We start from the raw sequence: 21,728 nt of genomic DNA, 5'->3' as shown, positions 1-21,728 counted from the left end.
GCATACATATATCTCTTTAAATTATATATTATAAAATTATATATATATAGTATTAAAGAAGAAACAAATTTATTGAAGCTATAAATTATAGCTGTATTCATGTTGAGTAAAAGGTATTTCAAATTTCACTTGTGGTTATCATCACACTGTATCAACCCAAGAACCTTTCAATAGAAGACTTTATGTCACAGTTCTTAGGCTAGTCTGCACCCACAGCAATCCATTTATCAAATAAATACCCTTAACTCTCTACAAATATTTCCTATCAATTTTAAATAACTTGCAAGTTTGGGTATTCTATTTTAGTTGTGAAACTCAGTTTGAAGAAAATTCCCTTTTCAGTAATTTATATTAAAAAATAGTAGAAAGTAAACTGAAATTTTCATTTCAATGCTTTCTCAGAATATAAGCATCATTTTGATTAAATAAATACTATCTTCAGCCTGAATTCCACTGGATCCACAGCTCCTCAGATTAGTTCAATCCACAGCTGGCTATGGCCAAAGGGGCCTGAGCCACTGGAAAAATGCTGATGGGTAATCTCCTGTGTGACATCTATACTTATAACAACAGTTCCAATTACCACTCTTTTGTGAGCAACAGTTCGCCTACCACTGCTTTTAGACATCATTTGCACTGAGTGCCTAGTGTAAAACGGAAATACCGGGGCCCTTTCAAAATTCATTAACAATGTGGCATAGCAATCAATTATACTAAGCGCAGGTTCCTTTTGACGTCCTGTTCCACTGGGCATGTTGCATGCCCCAAAAGCCAGCCTTGTCTTTTAAAAGATGTCATTAAAATTTCTCAGTCTAACTATTGGCTAAAAAAACTTTTTTTAAGCTTTTTATGTAATCATATTTAATTTCCTCAATGGGCAAAGTACACTAATGATCAATTTGGTTAAAACAAACAAGCAACAGAAAGAGAAGGTCAAGCAAGTATTTGTTGTTAAGTCAGCAACCAGCAACTATTGTTGCTCAATTCATCTAACATTGAGAGAAGGGAGAAAACAGGACACTGGCGAAGCTCCTTCTATGTTTCCAGCACAGATTTTTTAAATGGCTTCGATTTCACTCCAGCAATCAAGTAGGTGAACTGGAAAGATGGGGATGGTGGGGGGCTAGGGACTTGAAGTTATCTCCTGGTTTCTAAAAAAACTTCAAAAGATTACATGAAAACATTTTACACGAGTTAAGCGGGGGCCAGAGTTCAGGTTCACTCAAGCCTGGGCATTATCCTGCGTCCTCTGAGACGAGTCTGGAGGGAGGGAGTCGGGGAGGGTGGGGATAGGGGGAAAGGCCTGTCCTTGACGTGGGGGGCGTCTTATCTTACGACAAGGGGCTGCCGGCTAAGTTGCTTCAGTCGTGTCACATTCTTTACGATCCCATGGACTGTATGGAGCCAGCCAGGCTCCTCTGTCCATGGGATTCTCCAGGCAAGCATACTGGAGTGGGTTGCCACGCCCTCCTCCACCGGCTCTTCCTGACCCAGGGATCGAACCGGCGTCTTTTACGTCTCCTGCATTGGCAGGCGGGTTCTTTCCCACTAGTGCCCACCAGGCAAGTCCTGGAAAGGGAGAACAGGCCCACAAGCGCTGTGGGAGGGGCAAGTGTGAGATAAGGGGCGTGGCCAAGGGAGGGCGGGACTGAGAAGAGACTCGGGAAACAGGAGCCCTAGAGTTGGGGGGGCCCGGAGGGGCTGGGCCGAGGCGGTGGCTCCCGCGGCCATATTTAGGCCGAGCACTTCACTTCTGGTGCAGCTGCTCTTTCCGCCGCCACCGGAGGTGAGCCTGGGTTTGGGCAGAGGCCTGGTCGTCCTCGGGCCGCCGGGGTCCTGTGTCGCACGGCTGACACTGGGGGTTCCGGTGGGGGCGGACTCTCCTGAGCCCTTGCGGCGGGTCGCGTGGGTACGATCTCGGAGAACGCGGCCCCTGAGCCCGGCCGCGGAGAGCCGGAGCCGGAAGCCGAGGGAGGGGCGCTGGTCGGAGGACTTTGTCCCCAGGCTCGGCGCCTCGTCCCAAACCCTTGTTCCCCACTAAGCCTTCAAGAATTGTAACTCCGGGCGCTCGGGCCTGCAGTCTCTTTCTTTGAGCAGCTGCTTGTTTCTCAAGTGCCCACTGCGTTTCCGTAGCTGTTTCTGCGTGAAATTGATGTGCACCCCACTCATGGAGGAAGCAGACCATAGACGTTCGCAGTCCCCACGGGAGGGGGAACCCTCTTCTCTGCACGCAGTTGCAAGCTCTTGGGAAGTCCGATCGTGTTGTAAATGCGCTGTCAGAATTGTCTCGGGGCGTGGAGGTCATCTCTGATGGGGTGGTCAGGGGAACGACATTTGCACGGACCTTGGAGGGCATTGGAGGTTGCAGAAATAATAGTGTGAGTAATCATAGCCAGCAGCGTTGTAAGTGCATGAATTAACAACCCTATCGGATTGGTCCTATTAATATCCCCATCTATAATTAATATTCCCCATCTATAAAATGGGGAAATGAGGCATAGAAAGTTTGCTCCAGTCACTACCACGACCAGAATACTACCAGGAAGTAGTACCTAGTGAAGCCAGAATTTGAATCTGGAGCGTCTGGCTCCACAACCTATTTTAAAATCACTGTACCATGGCCCCCAGTGGAAACATCCAGACTATACTAGAATGATTGAGTTTGACTAAGTTAAACAAGCCCAGAAAAATAGTGTGGGACCATTGAAGACAATTTAAGTTAAGGTGTCTGGAGTTCATGAATGCTCTTTTTTTTCTCCAGGGTGGATTAAAAAATTCTTCTGTGGGCAAGCCATGTGAATTTTTATGAAGGAAAAGAGATTATGATTAGTACACAATTAATAATATGACTGAAGTATGTATGGCGTTTTATTCATCTTGCTCTTTTTGTCAGTTCATAGTTTGAATTTTGTGAACTTTTAATGGAATCAAACTTGAAAAAAAATCGTATAGTTAATGCCAATGTCTTCTATTTTAGTGACATACTGGTTTTCAGCTACTGGGCTGATAGTTGGGTGGGATTAACTCTACACCTGTAGCAGGATCCTGGCTGTGGGCCAGCATTTGTCATCTGCTAGTTAATGTGAGCAAGCTAACCATGTTTTCAAATGGACAGACTATACTTAACACTATACAACTTAACACTATTGAACTATGCACTTAAAAATGGTTAAGACAGAAGACTTTATGTTTTTATCACAATTTTAAAATAAAATTAAAAACAAATTTAAATGATGAGTGATTCCAAGTAGACCATGTTAGACCTGACTGTGACTTGTGTAGGGCGCCATTGAGCAGTAAGGTAAATGGATTAAAGCCCTAGGCCTCTACTCAGGATCAGTTTTAGTGAGACATAAAAGAAGAAAACAGTAGGAAGCTAAGTTTTAATTTCTTGCATATAATTAGGATGGTGGTAATGGGAATTCAAAGAGGGGATAACTTTAAGACATTACAAACAATTGGGTAAGATGGGCATAGATGAAAAGAGCAGAAAGAGGAATAGAAAAACGTGGTTTGAAGGTAGGAGATTGAACTTAACTTCAGCTGTGTTGAGTTTTGCTAGCCAGAGGCACATCAGGTGAGACGGGTTCAACAGGAAATTTAAATTCTGGCACCAATGTTTGAGGACGATTGAGTGGAGAGAGCCAGATTTATATTCTTTCACACAAAAAATGTAGTTGAAACTTTGGGGATGGGAGTTAAGGAAAGAATGTAAACAAAAAAGGAAAGGGAGATGGGAGGAGAAAGAAAGAATGGAAGAGAACTCAGATCCTGTAATTTCGTTGAGGAAAAGGATTTTTACGAAGAAGTGCTGGAGAGCAGTGCCATAATTGGGTGATGTTGGGGAGACCTGTGCCGGTCATTTAGAGCCAGTGGCGTGGGGACACAGTGCAGCCACAGAAATGGATCAAAGTCCGTGAGAGAGTGGGAATGGAAATCCAGGTAGAGATAGGTAGAAAACTTTTGACGCTCAGGAGAAGAAGGAAAGAATGGGTAAAATACAAAGAATACAGATTTCTGGAGATAGATAACATTTAGCCTCAATGAGTAAAGGGAACGAAAGTAAGATCTGACAGTTTGGCCTTTTGGAGGAGTAGATGCTTTGTGAATAAAGACACCTTTCTCTTTAATAGTTTTTACCTAATCGGCATTCCATGTGTTGATACCATGCAGTGAGAGAACCTTTTTCTCTGAAGATTATTGAGGTACATTTCATTGACTTTCTACGAAAATTGGCACTGTGGGTTTGGGGTTTTTTTTGTTTTTTTTTTTTTTGTTTTTTTGGTTTTTGTTTTGAGGTTTCAGAGAGGGGTGTTTTTATTATTCTATCGCACTCTGTAATTTCATTTCTCCCCAAGATCTCTTCCTAGAACTGAAGTGAAACGTCTGTCAGACAAATGTCTCTTAGTGTGCATCGCTGCACACATTTCTGTTGTTCCTGTGTTGCACTCACTTCACCATCTTTCATAAGCCCAGTTTTCTCACCAGGTCATGTTCTCTAGCCAGTCAGCCCAGTGTCCTTAAGTTCTCATCTCTTCGCTTCTTTATACTCCCTGCATGACAAGTTTGACCTGCAATTCAGGTGGGTTTAGGCTTCCTCTTATCTTCCTCTGCTTTTCTAGTCTCCCCTCCTGTTTTCATCACTCTCGGCAGTTGATCATATCTCATACCTTCAAATTACGATTTAAAACTTTTTTTCTGTTTATTTAAAAAGAAAAAAGAAAGAAAATGAAAAAACCTTTCTTCATTGGAATCTTATTCCAGGAAAAGTTTTTAACCAAACACAAGGCCTTGTGGCAAAGTAGATATTAAGGTTATTTAGACTATGGGCCTAGGTAAAGCGACGATGCTGTTCCGTCAGCTGGCCTTCCCATTCTGCCACACCCAGGGTGGATGGTCATCTACCTTAAGAAAGGAAGATAACTCTATTGAGAATGTATAGTGGACTGTTACCTTTGTTGTAAAAAGTATGTCCCATTTATACATCATTTGGTCTTTTTTTCAGGATCATCTACCCTTTGGTACAGACCAAAAAGCAAGTAGTAATTGGACAGGTACATTAAACTTTATTTTTGATATATTACTTTTGAACTTGAATATAAAAAATCTAGTAACTTGGCTTAAAATATGCTGTGTTTAGCTTAGGAAAATTTTAGTGAAAAGTGTAATTGCCTAGTATATCATATCTAGTTCTTAGCTTATGTCTTGATTTTTTTGTTGAGCCTTTTTTCTTAATTCATAATTGAAGACAGTTTCTAAAATGGGTGGTTAGGGGGAAAAAGAACCTTAAAAGGTTTTTAAAAAATTCATTCTACCAATTTGAAAAACAGTATTTTCACTTTGTCTTCTTTGCCCAAATGGAAAGTATTTGATTTTGAATTTTAATTAAAAAGAGCATTCAAAGAGTAGAAGAAACAGACCAGTGATGAGTTACTAAAATAGGTGAATAGCAAAGTATAAAAACAATAGAGGTAAAGATCAAGTTAATTTTAAAAACATTCACATAATTGGTAGCTAAAAGTTTAAAAATGTATTCATTAATTCAACAAATAATTTTTAGATATCTTTCATGTACTAGATATATTCGTGGTGTACCATGTTTTGGGAAAACAGATATAGTCCCTGCTAGGTCTAAAAAATAGGAATTCCTTGCAGAATAATTCCACCATGTAAATTTTATTCTTTGGTCTCATGTGCATATATTTTAAAAGTGTACTTCTGTCTCTTTTAATTCATTGTTTAAGATAGAGTCATGAACAAGAATGGCTGAAGTTAATATTTAGTAACTAATAACATCATTTTTTTCTAAAATTGGCCTTTTGAAGATTAAAAGCATAAACCTTTGAATAGAAGGTAATTCCTCTGTGTGTAATTGTAATACCCTAATGCTATCAAATTAGTCAATCTTTTCTGGGAAAAAAAAAAAAAGTTTTTTTTAAGAGTATTTTAAAACCCTCTGGTGAGGCAGGAAAGCAGAGCAGCAGAGGGGCTCTGAGGTCAGACTCTCTGGGTCACACCCCAGATTTCCAGCGTGAAGCTCAGTGTTTGGATTTATCGAGGTGATTACCTAAACATAAGGTGGAAACTAATCTTTTACAAAGGCATTTCCCGAATAAGCTTTCCAAGATTATTTTTACATGTCTTTTTAGAGTAACCGTAGCAGCACAGCTGGACGAGCATGCAGTAGAGCATTTCACAGAGCAGACCACCAGGGTGGTAATACCTGTTCCTGGGATCCGAGGATTTTTATATTTAGTGTGTATGATTTACTGATTTATAATAAGTAGAGAAAGGGAATCCTTCCTTGAGAAATACAAATCAGAATCAGTCTGGTTTTTTGTTGCTCAATGGGTGCTTAACCATACATAAAAGAGGGTGTTCCAGTTTTTTGTGGGGTTTTTTTTGCTATTATTATTAAAAATTAATAATGTGTAGTATTTTAACATTTAAGTTTAAAATTATTCATGAAAACTTTAAGATGTTTTGGAGAGAAAAGAATTAACCAAACTTCAAAAATTTTTTCTGACAAATTCCATAGACTGAGGAGACTGGTAGACTACAGTCCATGAGGTCGCAAAGAGTCGGACACGACTGAGCGATTTTCCTTTCACTTTTAATTCTCTTAGGACAGCCATATGTTTTACTTGCTGGTTTGTTTTAAAAGGAGAAATGTTGATCTGAAAGTTGTACGGCACTTTCTCTGAAATACTCCGCTAGCATGAGTAATTTGATCTGGTTTAACGTATAGGAAAGTGCCTATGCTGTAAGTGTTGAATACATATTCTTTCTTATTATTATCAAAACCATTACTGTTACATCATTTTCCTCCCATTTTCTTACCAGCCGTAATCAGTCATACCATTGACTCTTTTGTTACAGTTCATAGCAAACTATTAACAATGTTTAATCTTCTAAGCTAAAGTAATCAGTTAATAACTTATTTGTGTTCTCTCGCTTTCTTAAAGGAATTTGGGGCCGTCCACAGACATACACACCATGAAGCTTGTTAATAAATTAGTAATGACATACCAGAGTACTTAAGTTTTCTAAAGTGAATATAACAACTCTAAGTGTACCTAATAAACTTAGTCCCTTTCATAATACTATTTATCAGAAAATTAGCATGTGAAAAAAATTCGAGGTGGCAGACAGCCGTAGGTTTAAATACTTTATCTGAAAACAGTTCTGTTGCAGATTTTTTAAGAGCTAATTCTCTGGAGATTGATGAGGTCCCTCTTCACTAGTAGGGGAAGAATGGCCCTGAAACAGGTTTCCAGCAGCAAGTGCTTTGGCGGACTGCAGAAAGTTTTTGAACATGACAGGTAAGTACAAAGAGGATACAATTTTAGATCTCTCTCTGCTTCCACCTACTTAAATCTTTAAATAAGCCCATGAAAGATCACGGTTGCATGAATAACTGTTTACATGGAAAACCTGTGGTTTTTATCAAATTTATCTTACCCAGTTTTGACATTGGTGATAGTAATAAGATATTTACTTGTAAATTACATATAAATTTCATATTTATACAAAAAGAGAATTAAGGGTGTGGTCCATTTCAGTGTCTGTGAGCAAACATGTAGTTTAAGATCTTTACATTTATTATTTCATACATTTCTTTAGAAACAATTTTTCTTTTAAAAATTTTCATGCTATATTGAGGGTATTACATTTATTCTTTTAATTCATTCTTCTCCAGATGACTGTGTACCATGCACAGTATAAGCTCAGGTTGATTAGTATGCTAAATTGGCCCTGTTCTTTCTTCAAGGGCTAGGGGCTATACCCTAAAATGTTGATGAGATTACTTATTCTGGACGTTAAATCACTTGTTTTACATTTCTTTCTGACTAATGAGGGGCAATTTTTTTTTTGATGTCTGTTAAAATTATAGTGTTGAACTGAAGTGCAAAATGAAATTTGCTGTCTATTTACCACCAAAGGCAGAAACTGGAAAATGCCCTGTGCTATATTGGCTGTCTGGTAAGTGTTACGCATTTGAGTTTTGTAAAGGGGTTTCTTTTTCTTTTTTCCTGGCTTATCTTACTCTTCCATCCTGACTTTTTGGTGTGTTTTCTTAACCATCTATAAAAAACTTTAGGAGCCTATAGTCTGCTCTTACTGTATCCTGAGAACAATTTCAAACCTACTGAATTACATTTCTTTTATTACTTCTTTTTCATGTCTATGTTGTTATTGTGTAATTGCTAAGTTGTGTTGGACTCTTTTGCGACCCCATGGACTGTAGCCTGCCAGGCTCCTCTGTCCATGGGATCTCTGGGCAAGAATTCTGGAGTGGATTGCCATTTCCTTTTCCAGAGGATCTTCTTGACCTAGGGATCTAACCTGTGTCTCCTGCATTGGCAGGTTGATTCTTTACCACTGAGCCAACCAGGGAAATCTACTTCTTTTTCAGTTAGACTACATAATTTAGCAGAAAATATAAAGTTCTAGACTCATTGGCAAAAGCTTAGAAAACTTATTTAGTTTGTGCCTAAACCAAACATTTCTTTAGAGACTTTACCACTCAAATAGAACAATGTTAGGTAAAATCAGGATACCTGTGATATGGTAATTAGAAACCACAGACAAGTAACTTCTTACAGCGTTCTCTAGAATGTTTTAATTGGACCCGGATCTTCTCTGGCAACAGTCTGGAACATCCCAGAAGACTTCTTCTTAAACACTGGTGAATATCAGACTGTCCAGTGGATTGTGAGAGCTCTTTCACAAGATCCTGGCACTTCATCTTTAGAAGTAAACATTTTAAGAGATTCATAGAAAACCAAATTATGTCATAGAGTTGTACTGTTGTTTCTTTAAAATTGCTTCTTATAACTTTGATTTACTAAATCCTCCCTTAATGTATGTTTTCTCACCAAATTATCAGTCTTTGAGAATTATATTTCATTTTAAAGGGTAAAAATTAAGTACCTACATAATTTTAACTCAGCTTCACTTTCACTTTTCACTTTCCTGCATTGGAGAAGGAAATGGCAACCCACTCCAGTGTTCTTGCCTGGAGAATCCCAGGGATGGGGGAGCCTGCTGGGCTGCCGTCTATGGGGTCACATAGAGTCAGACACGACTGAAGCGACTTAGCAGCAGTAGCAGTTCTCTTCTTAGTACACTGAGAAATTCAAAGATGATTAGTCTAAATTTTATTGCTGAGAACTACTTGTATATAAAAATATCTTAGTATTATGATGACCATAATATTATCTCACTGTGAACATTTATGTTTTGATGCAGGAGTAGTATTAACATACTTGATAACACGCCATTGGGGTTGTCATAGCATTTGGTTTATGCACCATATTGCCATTCTACAGTTTGAAAAATTCTGAATTCCCAAACACATCTAGTCCAGAGGATTTCTGTAATTGAAATTGTAGTGCATGACTTTGAAAAGGCAGCTAAGGCATCATTTAACCTAAGACAATTCTTAGATCGATACTGTTACAAATTTTATGAGAAGAGAAACTTTAGTGTCTTTTTCAGCATGATTTCTTTAAAACAAACAAACAAACAAACAAACCTTTTTAATAGTAAGTGAGGAGATCAGTCCTGGGTGTTCACTGGAAGGACTGATGTTGAAGCTGAAACTCCAATACTTTGGCCACCTGATGCAAAGAGCTAACTCATTTGAAAAGACCCTGATGCTGGGAAAGATTGAGGGTAGGAGAAGGGGATGACAGAGGATGAGATGGTTGGATGGCATCACTAACTTGATGGACATGGGTTTGGGTGGACTCCGGGAGTTGGTGATGGACAGGGAGGCCTGGCGTGCTGCGGTTCATGGGGTTGCAAAGAGTCAGACACAACTGAGCAACTGAACTGAGCTTACTTTCTTGTGTTGTTAAATAAAGCTTATAAGCCGTTTACAGTAAAGCATGGGATAACAATATTTTTGATCTTTAGGTTTAACTTGCACAGAACAAAATTTTATATCAAAATCTGGTTATCATCAAGCTGCTTCGGAACACGGCCTTGTCGTCATTGCCCCAGATACCAGCCCTCGTAAGTGTTCTTATTCCAGAGATCCTTTGTAAAAGTATAAATCTTTAAGACTAAGTTACAAGCAGAGTAACATGTACACAATTTATTTTGTATTTTTGCTATTTACTAATCTTTCAGGCAACATCATGACTCTAAAATACCATACTATATATTTTCCTCACTGAATTTTACTAACAGTTTTGCTATTCCCATTTTATAGATTGACACTTTAAAACAGAGACTGAGCAACTCAATTAATCTTTATCATATTAGCACTAGTACCAAAATAACTTAAAATGCATAGGAAATAATTTTTTGTTCCTTGGGTAGCCTGTCTTGTCATGTGGTTATCTTTTCTCATTTCTGTTAGTCATCAAACAGTCATGCAGCTAAACAAATATTAGTTTTAATACAAGTGATTATAATGTATACATTAGAGAAATGAGAATATCAGGTATTTGAGAATTCAATCCATCAGATAGTTGAAACTTGTTTTGTGACCCTGGAATGGTCAGGAAATGGAATTTAAATGGAAGCTAAAACTATCTGGAAGTTGAATGACCAGCCTTGGGAAGCAGTGCATTTCCTTTCACAGTCCCTATGATACAAAAAGTAAAACATGTGTCACGGGAAATGTAATAAAATGTTTAATTCAGAAGAGCATCAAAAATATAAAATGTCTCCAGAATAAACTTTTAAAATAAGGTTTATTTTTAAGTAAAAACCATAAGAAATTCTTAATGATCATTAGTGGAAAAGTGCCATGTTCCTGGATGAGCAGACTGACTCTTACAAAGAGGTCATTTCCATCCAATTACATATCACTATGATTTTATTCGAAATCTCAGTGGTTGACTTTACTTTGTCAACAAAGGTCCGTCTAGTCAAGGCTGTGGTTTTTCTAGTGGTCATGTATGGATGCGAGAGTTGGACTGTGAAGAAAGCTGAGCGCTGAAGAATTGATGCTTTTGCCAAATATCAAAATGAATCCGCCACAGGTATACATGTGTTCCCCATCCTGAACCCTCCTTCCTCCTCCCATACAGTTATGTAAAGTTTAAAAATAAAATAAAAAAAAAAAATGATCTTAAAAAAAAAAAAAAAAGAATTGATGCTTTTGAACTGTGGTGTTGGAGAAGACTCTTGAGAGTCCCTTGGACTGCAAGGAGATCCAACCAGTCCATTCTGAAGGAGATCAGCCCTGGGGTTTCTTTGGAAGGAATGATGCTTAAGCTGAAACTCGAGTACTTTGGCCACCTCATGGCGAAGAGTTGACTTATTGGAAAAGACTCTGATGCTGGGAGGGGCTGGAGGAGAAGGGGACGACAGAGGATGAGATGGCTAGATGGCATCACTGACTCAATGGACGTGAGTCTGAGTGAACTCCGGGAGTTGGTGATGGACAGGGAGGCCTGGTGTGCTGCGATTCATGCGGTTGCAAAGAGTCAGACATGACTGAGCGACTGAACTGAACTGATGATTTTATTCGAAATCCCAGTGGTTGACTTTAAACTGCATGCAAGTATATAAAATAAAACCTAATTAATTAAAAAAGAATGTAAGAAAATTCCACTGGGGGGATGGATAAATAGGAGAAACAGGATGGAATGATTCCAGAGTATATAAGAAGACATTTTCACTGTCAGTTCAAGATAGTGAATTGAGCACAAGCGTTTGTCCCCATTCTCTTCTGAGATCACAGTGGTACAGAGAAGCAAAGAAGTGTTGGGCTAGTGAGGAGGGTCATCAGAGAAGAAATTTCAACACATTTACGAAGGATAAAAAGAAGGTTGAAACCCTTTGACAGGTAAAACAGAGTGAGGATATGTTCAGAACACTTAGGAGCTTCTAACATCAACAGAGAAAGCCAGTGAATGCCCCAGCCTGGAGGACCACGTCCTCCCTTTCCTACCTCATTGGCTAGAACTAGTCACAGGACTGCACTCGAGGGCAAGGACGTATGTGCGCCAAAAGGCCAGAGAGCTCACAGTGTCCAGTGAACTGCTCTGATGCAACTGAATATTCAGGTTCATTTTAAAGTGTATTATTAAACGTGGGCCATTACTAACAGAGTAGATGAAACCACGAGACTTTTCTCTAATTAGGTGGCTGCAATATTAAAGGAGAAGAGGACAGCTGGGACTTTGGCACTGGTGCTGGGTTTTATGTCAATGCTACTGAAGATCTTTGGAAAACTAACTATAGAATGTACTCTTACGTAACGAAGGAGGTAATTCAGTTTACATTATAATTATTAATCGATGACTGTGAAAGTTTGATTTTGGACACAAGGTCCTTCTAGTCTTTTAAACTAAGGTATGGTATTGTTGAATCTGTTTGGTATATGTGATGAGATGTCCCATTCTCTGCGGCCCATGGACTGTGGCCCACCAGGCTGCTTAGTCCATGGAATTTTCCAGGCAAGAATACGGGAGTAGGTTGCCATTTCCTACTCCAGGGGATCTTCCCGACCCAGGGACTGAACCCACATCTCTTGGGTCTCCTGCTTTAGCCACTAGTGGCACCTGGGAAGCCTATTTAGTATATATTTACTCATTAACCTTTGTAAAGATTCCCAAGTTTACTGGTACTATACTCCCATTTTCTACAATTTAAATTCACTAAGTACAATTTTAAAGAATTTAATAATTATTTTGATACCTGTTTACATTGACCAGGTTATACAAAGCAAATAGTATATGAAAACACTTTGCATTTCTCTGGTAGTTGGTTCATTCAGACATATTTCACAGGCATTAATCATAATCAGAAAGGATAAGTGGTAAAGCATTGCTTCTATTAATAATATTTGTGTACAGTTTATGCATTTTTCTAAATTTTATATGATTTTAACAATGTCCGCATCATAAAAATTCAGAAATAATAGTATAAAGTTTTAATCACGTGTAATTCTTTCACCCCAGACAACTATATTTTGGTATATTCCAGACTTTATTTTATGAGTAGTTTTCATATAATTGTGAAACATTTTTATCTTGTTCGTTTTTAGTTATATAAAACAAATATTTTATAATATTCTGATCTATTTGTAACATAATTTTAAGAATTGGATAGTATTCCATCATATGCCATGATTTACTTTTTTCTAATGGAGCTATTTATATGTTTACGTATGTTTTTTGCCATAATGTGTATTACTGCATTGATTATCTTTGTGTGTAACTTTTTGTACCCATAAGAACTTTTCCTGTAGAATAGATTCCAGGAAGTGAAATTATTGGATCAAAGTTTAGAACATTTTGAAGTTTCTTTCTGCATTATCGTCTTAAATTTGCTTTCTAAGGGTGATGTATCATATATTCTCCAGTGATATATAATCATTGTCTATCCTGCATCTTTTTAAAATCTTTACGCTGTAAACCATTTTAAGACTGTGATTTGGAAGTATTGATTTTTTTATACAACTTTGAAAGAGTCTAAACTTACTTCTCTCATATCTTCTGTCCCACCATTAAATTCTCTCTAGCTTCCCCAACTTGTAAATGACAATTTTCCAGTGGACCCCCAAAGGATGTCTGTTTTCGGCCACTCTATGGGAGGCCATGGAGCTCTGATTTGTGCTTTGAAGAATCCTGGAAAATACAAAGTAAGATTACCTAAGCTTCTAGTGACAGATATTTCTCTTGAATAATATAATATTAGGAACTTACAGAGATTGAAATTAGATACTGTTGTTTAGTATTGGAACTAAACTTTTCTAGTGTTGGGAATTTCAAGAGATTGTGGGGGAAGACTATTAAATTGACCATACAATATATGCTACAGATTTAAAAGAATAGGCCTTGTATCCCATTGTTTTCTCATTGGTCTGCTAGGGGTATTATCAAGAAATTTTCATTGCTTCTATACAAACTATAGTTTTCCAGGCTTTTTTTTTTTCCTAAAAGTTAGGCTTGACTAATGTTATTGTGGCAGTATGTTATCATTTACTTATATTTTTATCAAGAATATTCTCACGTAAAGGTTACTCTGATTTTCTATTATTTTAAAAGCAAAAACTGAGTAGAAATTCATCATAAACTTTCATTTGTGCCTTATTTAATGAAAATGTAATGTACTGCTTGGTTGCTTTAGCAATTATATTTTATTAGCTCTTTGAATAGAACACACAAAGGATGATGGATCTTGGAGAGGCATATAATCTAAGCTGATAGTATAGCAGAAGAAAACTCGTTCACAGGGATTTTCATGGCAAGTCAGAGTTTTTAAGCAAGTTGCAAATATCTCTGCATAGTCAACTTACGAAAATATAACTTGTTTGTAAATTTTATTTTATTTTTGTGCCTTAAGTCTGTGTCAGCATTTGCTCCACTTTGCAACCCAGTGCTCTGTCGTTGGGGCAAAAAAGCCTTTACCGGATATTTGGGAACAGATCAAAGTAAATGGGAGGTAGGTACTGGATGGCTGTCTTAATACTCATTCATAAGTTTTCAAATTTGTTGAAAAGCTGCACTACAGACATTATATTCCTAACTTATTCAAGTAAGGATCCAGGGTCCCTTGCATTGCAAGCAGATTCTTTACCATCTGAGCCACCAGGGAAGCCCAAACATCCAGAGCTAAAAATAATTAACAAAAGTGAATACATATAACAATAACAATACCCATGAAGGATCTTTTTTAAATTGTATTGAATTATGGCAGATATTCTGAGGCTACATCTTTTTTCTGCTAATGATTAATTTATATGTTTATTTTCTAAATTAACATTATGAAAAATACCCCCTATTACTAAATTTAGACTTATCTCTTATTAACTATGTGCTCGATTGTATGGTAAGAACCAGGAGGCCTGGGTTTTTATTTTGTGTATCTGTTTCAAAATCTAGTGTCTCTCAGGTTTAGATTTTTAATTCTAGGCTTAACAGCCTTTAAACATAGATACTGTGTATGTAATGTACATTTATGAGTCTATTTCCAACAGCGAGATTGCTTTTTAAAGCATAAGAGCAGATGCTTCTAGATGAAAATAAAACAGGCCCTTTTTTCCAAGACTGTGCAGAAATGGGCTATTTGAACACTCCTACCAAGAATTTGAATATTTTGCAAATGAGCTCATCACCATGTGCTTGTTAGCAAGTAGCAGATACTTGAGTTGGGGGCGGGGGGAAACCTTTTTTGTCTCATTGCTGTTTATTCAAAATCATTTACACATGGACCCCTATTTTACTTAAGTTTGGTCATTGAAATTCTAACAGAATTGGAAAGTTAATGTCTTAGTCACTAGATTAAAGTTTTGTTTTGCTTAGGCCTAGGTTTTCATTATATTGGAAGAATGCCAAAAATTGGTACTATTAGTTACTTGGAGAACAACGCATTGACAATGCTTGTGCGTCAGTAGTTTGAGTTTTCACCATATGCAGTGTTTGTGTGGAGTTTTGAAATCTTCTGTCAAGAAGGTGATGATCCTTTCCTGCCCACAGGAGCCTTATGGTCTAATAGAAGATTTGAGTGAAAGACCAACTGATTGAGAGAAGTAGGGGAGAGGTAGCCTATAAAGGAATGTGTATCCTTTTTCTCCAAGTGGCAGTAGATTTTACTGTCTTAATTATGCTGTGTTTAGGCCAGCATTTAATTTACTCTTGGAAGAAGGAGGCTATGCAGAATTATGAAATCATAGAACTTTACACTAGTTGGACTTTGTATGTTTCCTTTCACTCTCCTTTTAAGACTAAAGAAAGCAAGTCTGAAAAAGCATGATACTTTAGAAGGGAAAATCTTTTGTTTGTCTTGATCAACGCATCAGTGTGGTTAGTGAATATACATGAGTGATCAGCATTTAAACATGGATGGTAAAATAAAAAATTGTAACTAGTGGCAGCTCCTCGGATACTAAATTTGAGTTGTTAACATGATTCAGGTTATTCAAGTCTTCCTGAAAGTTCCTGGAGATGGTAGATATTTGGTGGTTTTCAGCAGATAGCAAAAGAGAGATATATGTCTGGAATTAGTCAAAAAGCAGAAACAAAAATAGACTGCTTATTTGAAATAGAAGAAATAGTCAATTTGTGAAAGGATTTACAAAGGAAAAATATCAGGGTTTTTGGAGTTGAGAAGTGGTTAATAACCTTGATGATTTAGAAGAAAAAAGTTTACACAATGAAGAATACTTGAGATATAAAATCCTTGCTGTTGGTCTAGGACTGCTTGAAAGTAAGGAAGAGGCTGTAATGAGAATAGCATTCTGAAGACCTTATAAATAAAAACCAGACAAGCCAACTTAATCAGCCTTAGAGCTTGAATGACTTAAAATTTCTAATCGGTTCTAGTATAGGATATTCTGAAGAATATCTGTCTGGCGCTTGTGAATTTACTTTTCATTATTTCTCCTCTTTTTATAGGCTTATGATGCTACCTGTCTTGTGAAGTCCTATCCAGGTCCTCAGCTGGATATACTAATTGATCAAGGGAAAGAGGACGAGTTCCTTTCTGACGGACAGTTACTGCCTGATAACTTCATAGCTGCCTGTACAGAAAAGAAAATCCCTGTTGTTTTCAGATTACAAGAGGCAAGTACCGGGAAACCTTACCTTGCTCTAAATTCACTATTAAAAAAACAAGATTCCATAGTACTTTTTAAATTTTATTTTAGAATTTGAAAAGGTACCTCTAGTTAAGATATTTTCTAATTATAATAAGACAAAGTGAAAACCTCCCTATTAAGTCGATGATATCTAAGACCAGATTACAAAGAAATAGGAACGCTTTTGGCAGTGAAAAGGATTTACAATTTTCTGTCCTACTGTAAGATCAGTAAATAGCTCAAAGTTTGATGCTTGGGTGGTACTTAATCATCAGCATTATCGGGTGTCTTTCTTTACACATGCAGCTGTTGTTGCAGTCAAATAAAAAGACAAGCTTACACCTTAATTACTCTTCTCTTTAGCTACACCTTTTAGCCTCGGAAGCGGTGTATTGTCTGACACGCACATATGCACTATATATTGAGTTAGATACTAACCTATCTGTTGAGCTGCTTGCTCGTTGCTTAAGAACGATTACTGGATTTCGATTGGTTGGCAGATTTTCCTTTTTCCTTGGCTAAAATACTTTTGACTATTCACTACTCACCTAACTCTATGCTAATATAGTTATAATTAAAGAAATTCTGCCTTTATTTTTTTAAAAATTATATAATCACACACTTCAGAACATAATATAAACAAAATTTTTCTTTCAGGATGAAAAATGTACCCTGAAAATTATACATGGCCAGGCTTTTTAAAAATATTTTTATTCATGTTTATGGGTAATATGCCATATGGATAATATGTTTATGGGTAATATTCCAGGCACATTGATCTAAAACTTATAATGATAAGTGTTATCTAGATCACTCCAGTGTTCTTGCCTGGAGAATCCCAGGGACGGGGGAGCCTGGTGGGCTGCCGTCTATGGGTCGCACAGAGTCGGACACGACTGAAGTGACTTAGTAGTAATAGTAGTAGTAGATCAATGTGTAAGCTTACAAAACTGTTTTCACAGCATTAACTCATTTTATCCTTATATGACCAGATGAGAGACCATTCCTATCCTGTCCACCTGTTTGGGTTTTTTTTACTTTTTTTCAGCTTTTTTTTTGTGGTAAAATACCACAATACCACATAAAATTTACTACCTTAACTCTTTTTAAGTGCAATTTCAGTGGTGTTAAATACATTCATAATGCCCTGCAGCTTTCACCATCATTCCTCTCCACAGTTCTTTTCATCTTGTAAAATTGCAACTCTGCTCCCATTAAGCACTAACCCCCCATCCCTCCCTGCCCCCAACCCTTAGCAGCCAACATTTTACTTCCTGTCTCTGCGACTGCCCTGAGGATTTCCCATAAGTGGGCTCATACAGTATTTGTCTTTTTGTGACTAGCTGATTTCACTTAGCATAGTCCTCTTAAGGTTCATCCATGTTGTATCATGTGCCAGAATTTTCTTCCTTTTTAAGGCTGAATAATATTTCATCCTATGCATATACCAGATTTTGCTTATTCAGTCATCTGTCAGTGAACCATGTAGGTTGCTTCCAAGTCTTAGCTGTTGTGAATAATGTTGCTATAAACACAGATGTGTAAATGTTTCCTGAAGATTCTGCTTTAGTTATTTTGGTTATTATACCCAGGAGTGGAATTGTTGGGTCATGTGGTAATTCTGTTTTTAATTTTTTGAGGACACTTCATACTATATTGCATAGCAGCTATACCACTTTACATTCCCATCAGCAGTGCACAATTCTGATTTCTCCACATCCTCCCCAACATTCCTTTTTTCTTTCTTGTGACTATCCATCATTTAAAAATAGAATTTTTTTATTAATAGATTAATTTGAACATTTATCATCAGAATTACATGTTTTAGATCAATGATCAACCTTGAGAAACTTTATTATAAAGATAACAGTGTGTTAAATTTTATTAACTCTAGCTATAAGTGATAGAACAAAGCGTGTTTTTTCCCAAATGACTTGAACTTCTTGGCAGTAGTGCTGTTGGTTGCCTCTTCTGCGTCCCTTGAGTTTATGCCCGGAAATTTTGTTGTTTCCACTAACAGCAAAGTTTCAGCCTTTCCTACAAAGACTGAAAAATTTCTAGAGTTTGTTATAAAAGCAGCAGGGTTAGAACACTGATGAAATTCTTGAGGGGAAAAAATAAGTCAATTTATTTATTTCTAAAATGCCTATATCCCAAGCAATTGAAACACGTAGTTGTCTGTGCTTAGTGAAGAGTCAAGACAAAGCATTCCTTTTCCTTTTTTATTTAAAGATGAGAAAGCATTGAAATCATCAGTCACAATTTTTAGTTCAGGCCGTTTTCTGTCCACTTTCCTTGCAGCATGGGCAGTTTGAGGGACTGCACAGTCTGGAGCAGATCACGTTTAGGTTTGTTTTAGTTGAATGCGCAGCACAATGATCATACCTCGGCAGTGGCTCCAGAGAGGCAACTTTTCAGAGTTTCAAGCCAACTTCAGTTGACTTCAGACTACCTCAGGTCTGAGGGACTTACTATCTGCTTTATTGTTAGGGTTTCCCAGGTGGCTCAGTGGTAAAGGATCCACCTGCCAATGCAAGTAGATGCAAAAGACACTGGTTCGATCTCTGGGTCGGGAAGATCCTCTGGAATAGGAAATGGCAACCCGCTCCAGTATTCTTGCCTGGAAAGCCTCATTGACAGAGGAGCTTGGTGGGCTGTCTGTGGGGTCGCAAAGAGTTAGACACGAATGAGCATGCACGCATACCTGTTTTCAGTCAGGTCCATTTTTTTATCTGAAAACTGGCAGGTACCACTTGGTACTATGCTTCACAGGTTTTGTGGCCTAAAAATCATGGGCGTATTTGACCTCTTAACAAGAATTACGTGGGTGCCAAATGGTTGTCTCCTGAGCTTTCTTTATGTAAGAAACTGTCCTTCAGCTTTAACTTAACTGGGACTGGTCTAATCATTGAGTGATGTGAAACCAAATAATTCCAAGGCTCAGCCTTAATTTTGACAGCATTCCTGTCAGATTCACTTCTACAGTTTGGCCACTGAAAATAGAAAACAGATGGCTTTTAAGTTTCTTTGATGATTTTAAAGTAGAGTTCTTTATTAACTGGTGTACCCAAGATATGCTTTGCGTACTGCTGGAAGTTAGAGATTGAGAACGTTTACTGCTTCATCAAAACCTTAGGGATTTTGCCTTGTTCCCTGAAATGCAGGTGATATTTTTTATTAGGTCCAGTTTTGTTTCTTCAGTGCTTAGAAAAATTCGTTTTTCTTCCAGTCAGACCATTTGCTTGATCAGGTTAAACTTTCTTAGACTCTTATCTTCCCTGGTTTATTCTATTTTATATTTTAATTGCCTCTGGCAGGGTAAGGGCTGTCCTAAAAATTACCTGGTTTTTAACATCCTTAAGTTCTTTCCATCCTATTTTTAATTTCTTTTTCCCTTGAAAGGTACTTACTTTGTACTCAGAGGACACCTTCAGGAAGGGTTGCTTCTCCTTTTGCCATTGACCACCTGTCACTGATTTTATTTGACCAGATAGAAATCTGTTTCAACTCAATTACATTTTCTCTCTGCAGTATGGTAGTTTTTAAAAGTTTACTGACTTTTTACCCAATTTGGTTTATTGCTGAGAGATGTCAGCATTTAATTAATTATTCCTTTTTCCCCAGCTGTAGTAGGCTTTTACTGCACAGGAGGTCAAATTCTTAATGTGATTTATGATGGCCCTGTGTAACTTCCCAGGATAGGGCATTTGGCTGTTCACATGTTCTTTCTCTGTGTTGTTTGCGTGTGCTTATTTTGTATCTTAACATTTCCTTATCGGTGGTTGTGTGTTTCCTTTGGGATTTGGAACTTCTTGCCTGTGTTCCTAAACTCTCTGAATTCTGAGTCTTTTATGTCCTTGTTGATAGGACCACATGTTTACTCTGTGCATTTAATTAATGTGTTATTTCTTTTCTTTGCATATATTAATAGCAGCATCTAGAAACTAGGCTATGCAGAATGTTTCTTTTTTTTTCTTTTTACATTTTTGCTATTCTTTTTTCAGTGAAAATATTGAAGTACAAGTGTAATAAGCTTTACTTTGATTAGAAACCGTTCACATATGGTGATAGTTTAATTATTTACAAGCAAATTAAGTGACATGCAAGACATACTTAATGTCCCTTTATTGACTTTTCTGAATGGTAGATAAACATCTCTCTGTTTTGTCTTCTAGGGTTATGATCACAGCTACTACTTTATTGCAACCTTTATTGCTGATCACATCAGACATCATTCAAAATATCTGAATGCATGAAAAACTTCAGATAAGAGAATCTCTTCAGGATTATAAAATTATAATAAACAGAATTGCAAGGAAATAAGATTTTAAAACTTTGGATTTTATAATGCTAAAAATGCTTCATTCTGTAGTTGAATCACTCACTGAATAAATATATCAAACCTGCTTCTGATTTTTAAAGTTACTTTACCAGTGTTCACTTGGGAAATATTTGATACTTAACAGCTTTTTCAAGATCATTTGGAAATGATTCAGAGGCATGGGCTCTTTTTCCGTATTGTTTTGTATCTAGTGTCTAACAACTGCTTGGCTTCTAGTGGTCACTGAGTTGAATATTTGTTAGTTGGTGAATACAGAAATAGACTCAGAAAGATTTAGTGAATTTCCCATCATTACACAGTTATTTGTGGGAGAGCTAAGATTAGAAGTCAGATTTCCAGAACCCAGTCAACTATATTTCTTATCTGTTGAGTCAAATGGATTTGTGGACGTTGGTTAATGGACCTCTCTCAAGAGACAAGAATTAAATACTAGATTAGATCTGAAATTAGATAAGGAAACTTGTTTCATATGTTACTGTGAAAGATATTTTCCTTTAATTACATGCAGAAATGTAGCTTGATAAACTCCGCCAAGAAAAGTAATGATTCTCTTTGTAAGTACCAGAGTCTGTTCCTTCGAGAACATAATGGACACACTTTTGAAACATGATAGGTGAATTCTCGTTGTTTTAAAAGAAATATATTTTTCTGTTAAAGAGCACAGAAGTTATACATTTTAAACATTCAAGAAGAGTGCATATTACATGGTAATAGAGGAAGACATCAGGTTTTTAAAGTTATAAAATAAGTACTATGTAAATGTGAATTAGACTAAACTTTTTTAAAATTATTACTATTTAAATATCAGTATTCAAGATTGAACCCTACAATGAACTGCACCCA

The 21,728-nt window shown here is 37.1% G+C and overlaps 1 protein-coding gene across 18 annotated transcripts; it reads left to right on the top strand.

The window, feature by feature from the left end:
- The first annotated feature begins 1,626 nt into the window (after positions 1 to 1,626).
- Positions 1,627 to 20,948, top strand: ESD (esterase D). 18 transcript variants are annotated; one of them, XM_055542088.1, is made up of 12 exons: positions 1,627 to 1,786; positions 2,762 to 2,854; positions 4,134 to 4,205; positions 5,006 to 5,054; positions 7,245 to 7,322; positions 7,895 to 7,983; positions 9,922 to 10,020; positions 12,105 to 12,229; positions 13,487 to 13,606; positions 14,311 to 14,409; positions 16,362 to 16,529; positions 20,719 to 20,948. In XM_055542088.1, exons 5-12 carry the CDS (start codon positions 7,255 to 7,257, stop codon positions 20,797 to 20,799), a joined length of 849 nt encoding a protein of 282 aa, XP_055398063.1. In that variant the 5' UTR covers positions 1,627 to 1,786; positions 2,762 to 2,854; positions 4,134 to 4,205; positions 5,006 to 5,054; positions 7,245 to 7,254; the 3' UTR covers positions 20,800 to 20,948. The 18 variants fall into 18 exon arrangements, with proteins under 18 accessions (XP_055398063.1, XP_055398067.1, XP_055398068.1 ...); XM_055542087.1 differs by having other exon boundaries at positions 1,628 to 1,786; positions 7,248 to 7,322; XM_055542078.1 differs by having other exon boundaries at positions 1,628 to 1,786; positions 7,195 to 7,322.
- Positions 20,949 to 21,728: the final 780 nt, after the last annotated feature.

Source organism: Bubalus kerabau, chromosome 12 (assembly GCF_029407905.1).
Source record: "Bubalus kerabau isolate K-KA32 ecotype Philippines breed swamp buffalo chromosome 12, PCC_UOA_SB_1v2, whole genome shotgun sequence".
Classification (NCBI taxonomy): Eukaryota; Metazoa; Chordata; class Mammalia; order Artiodactyla; family Bovidae; genus Bubalus; species Bubalus kerabau.
This window is presented reverse-complemented; position numbering and strand designations above follow the sequence as displayed.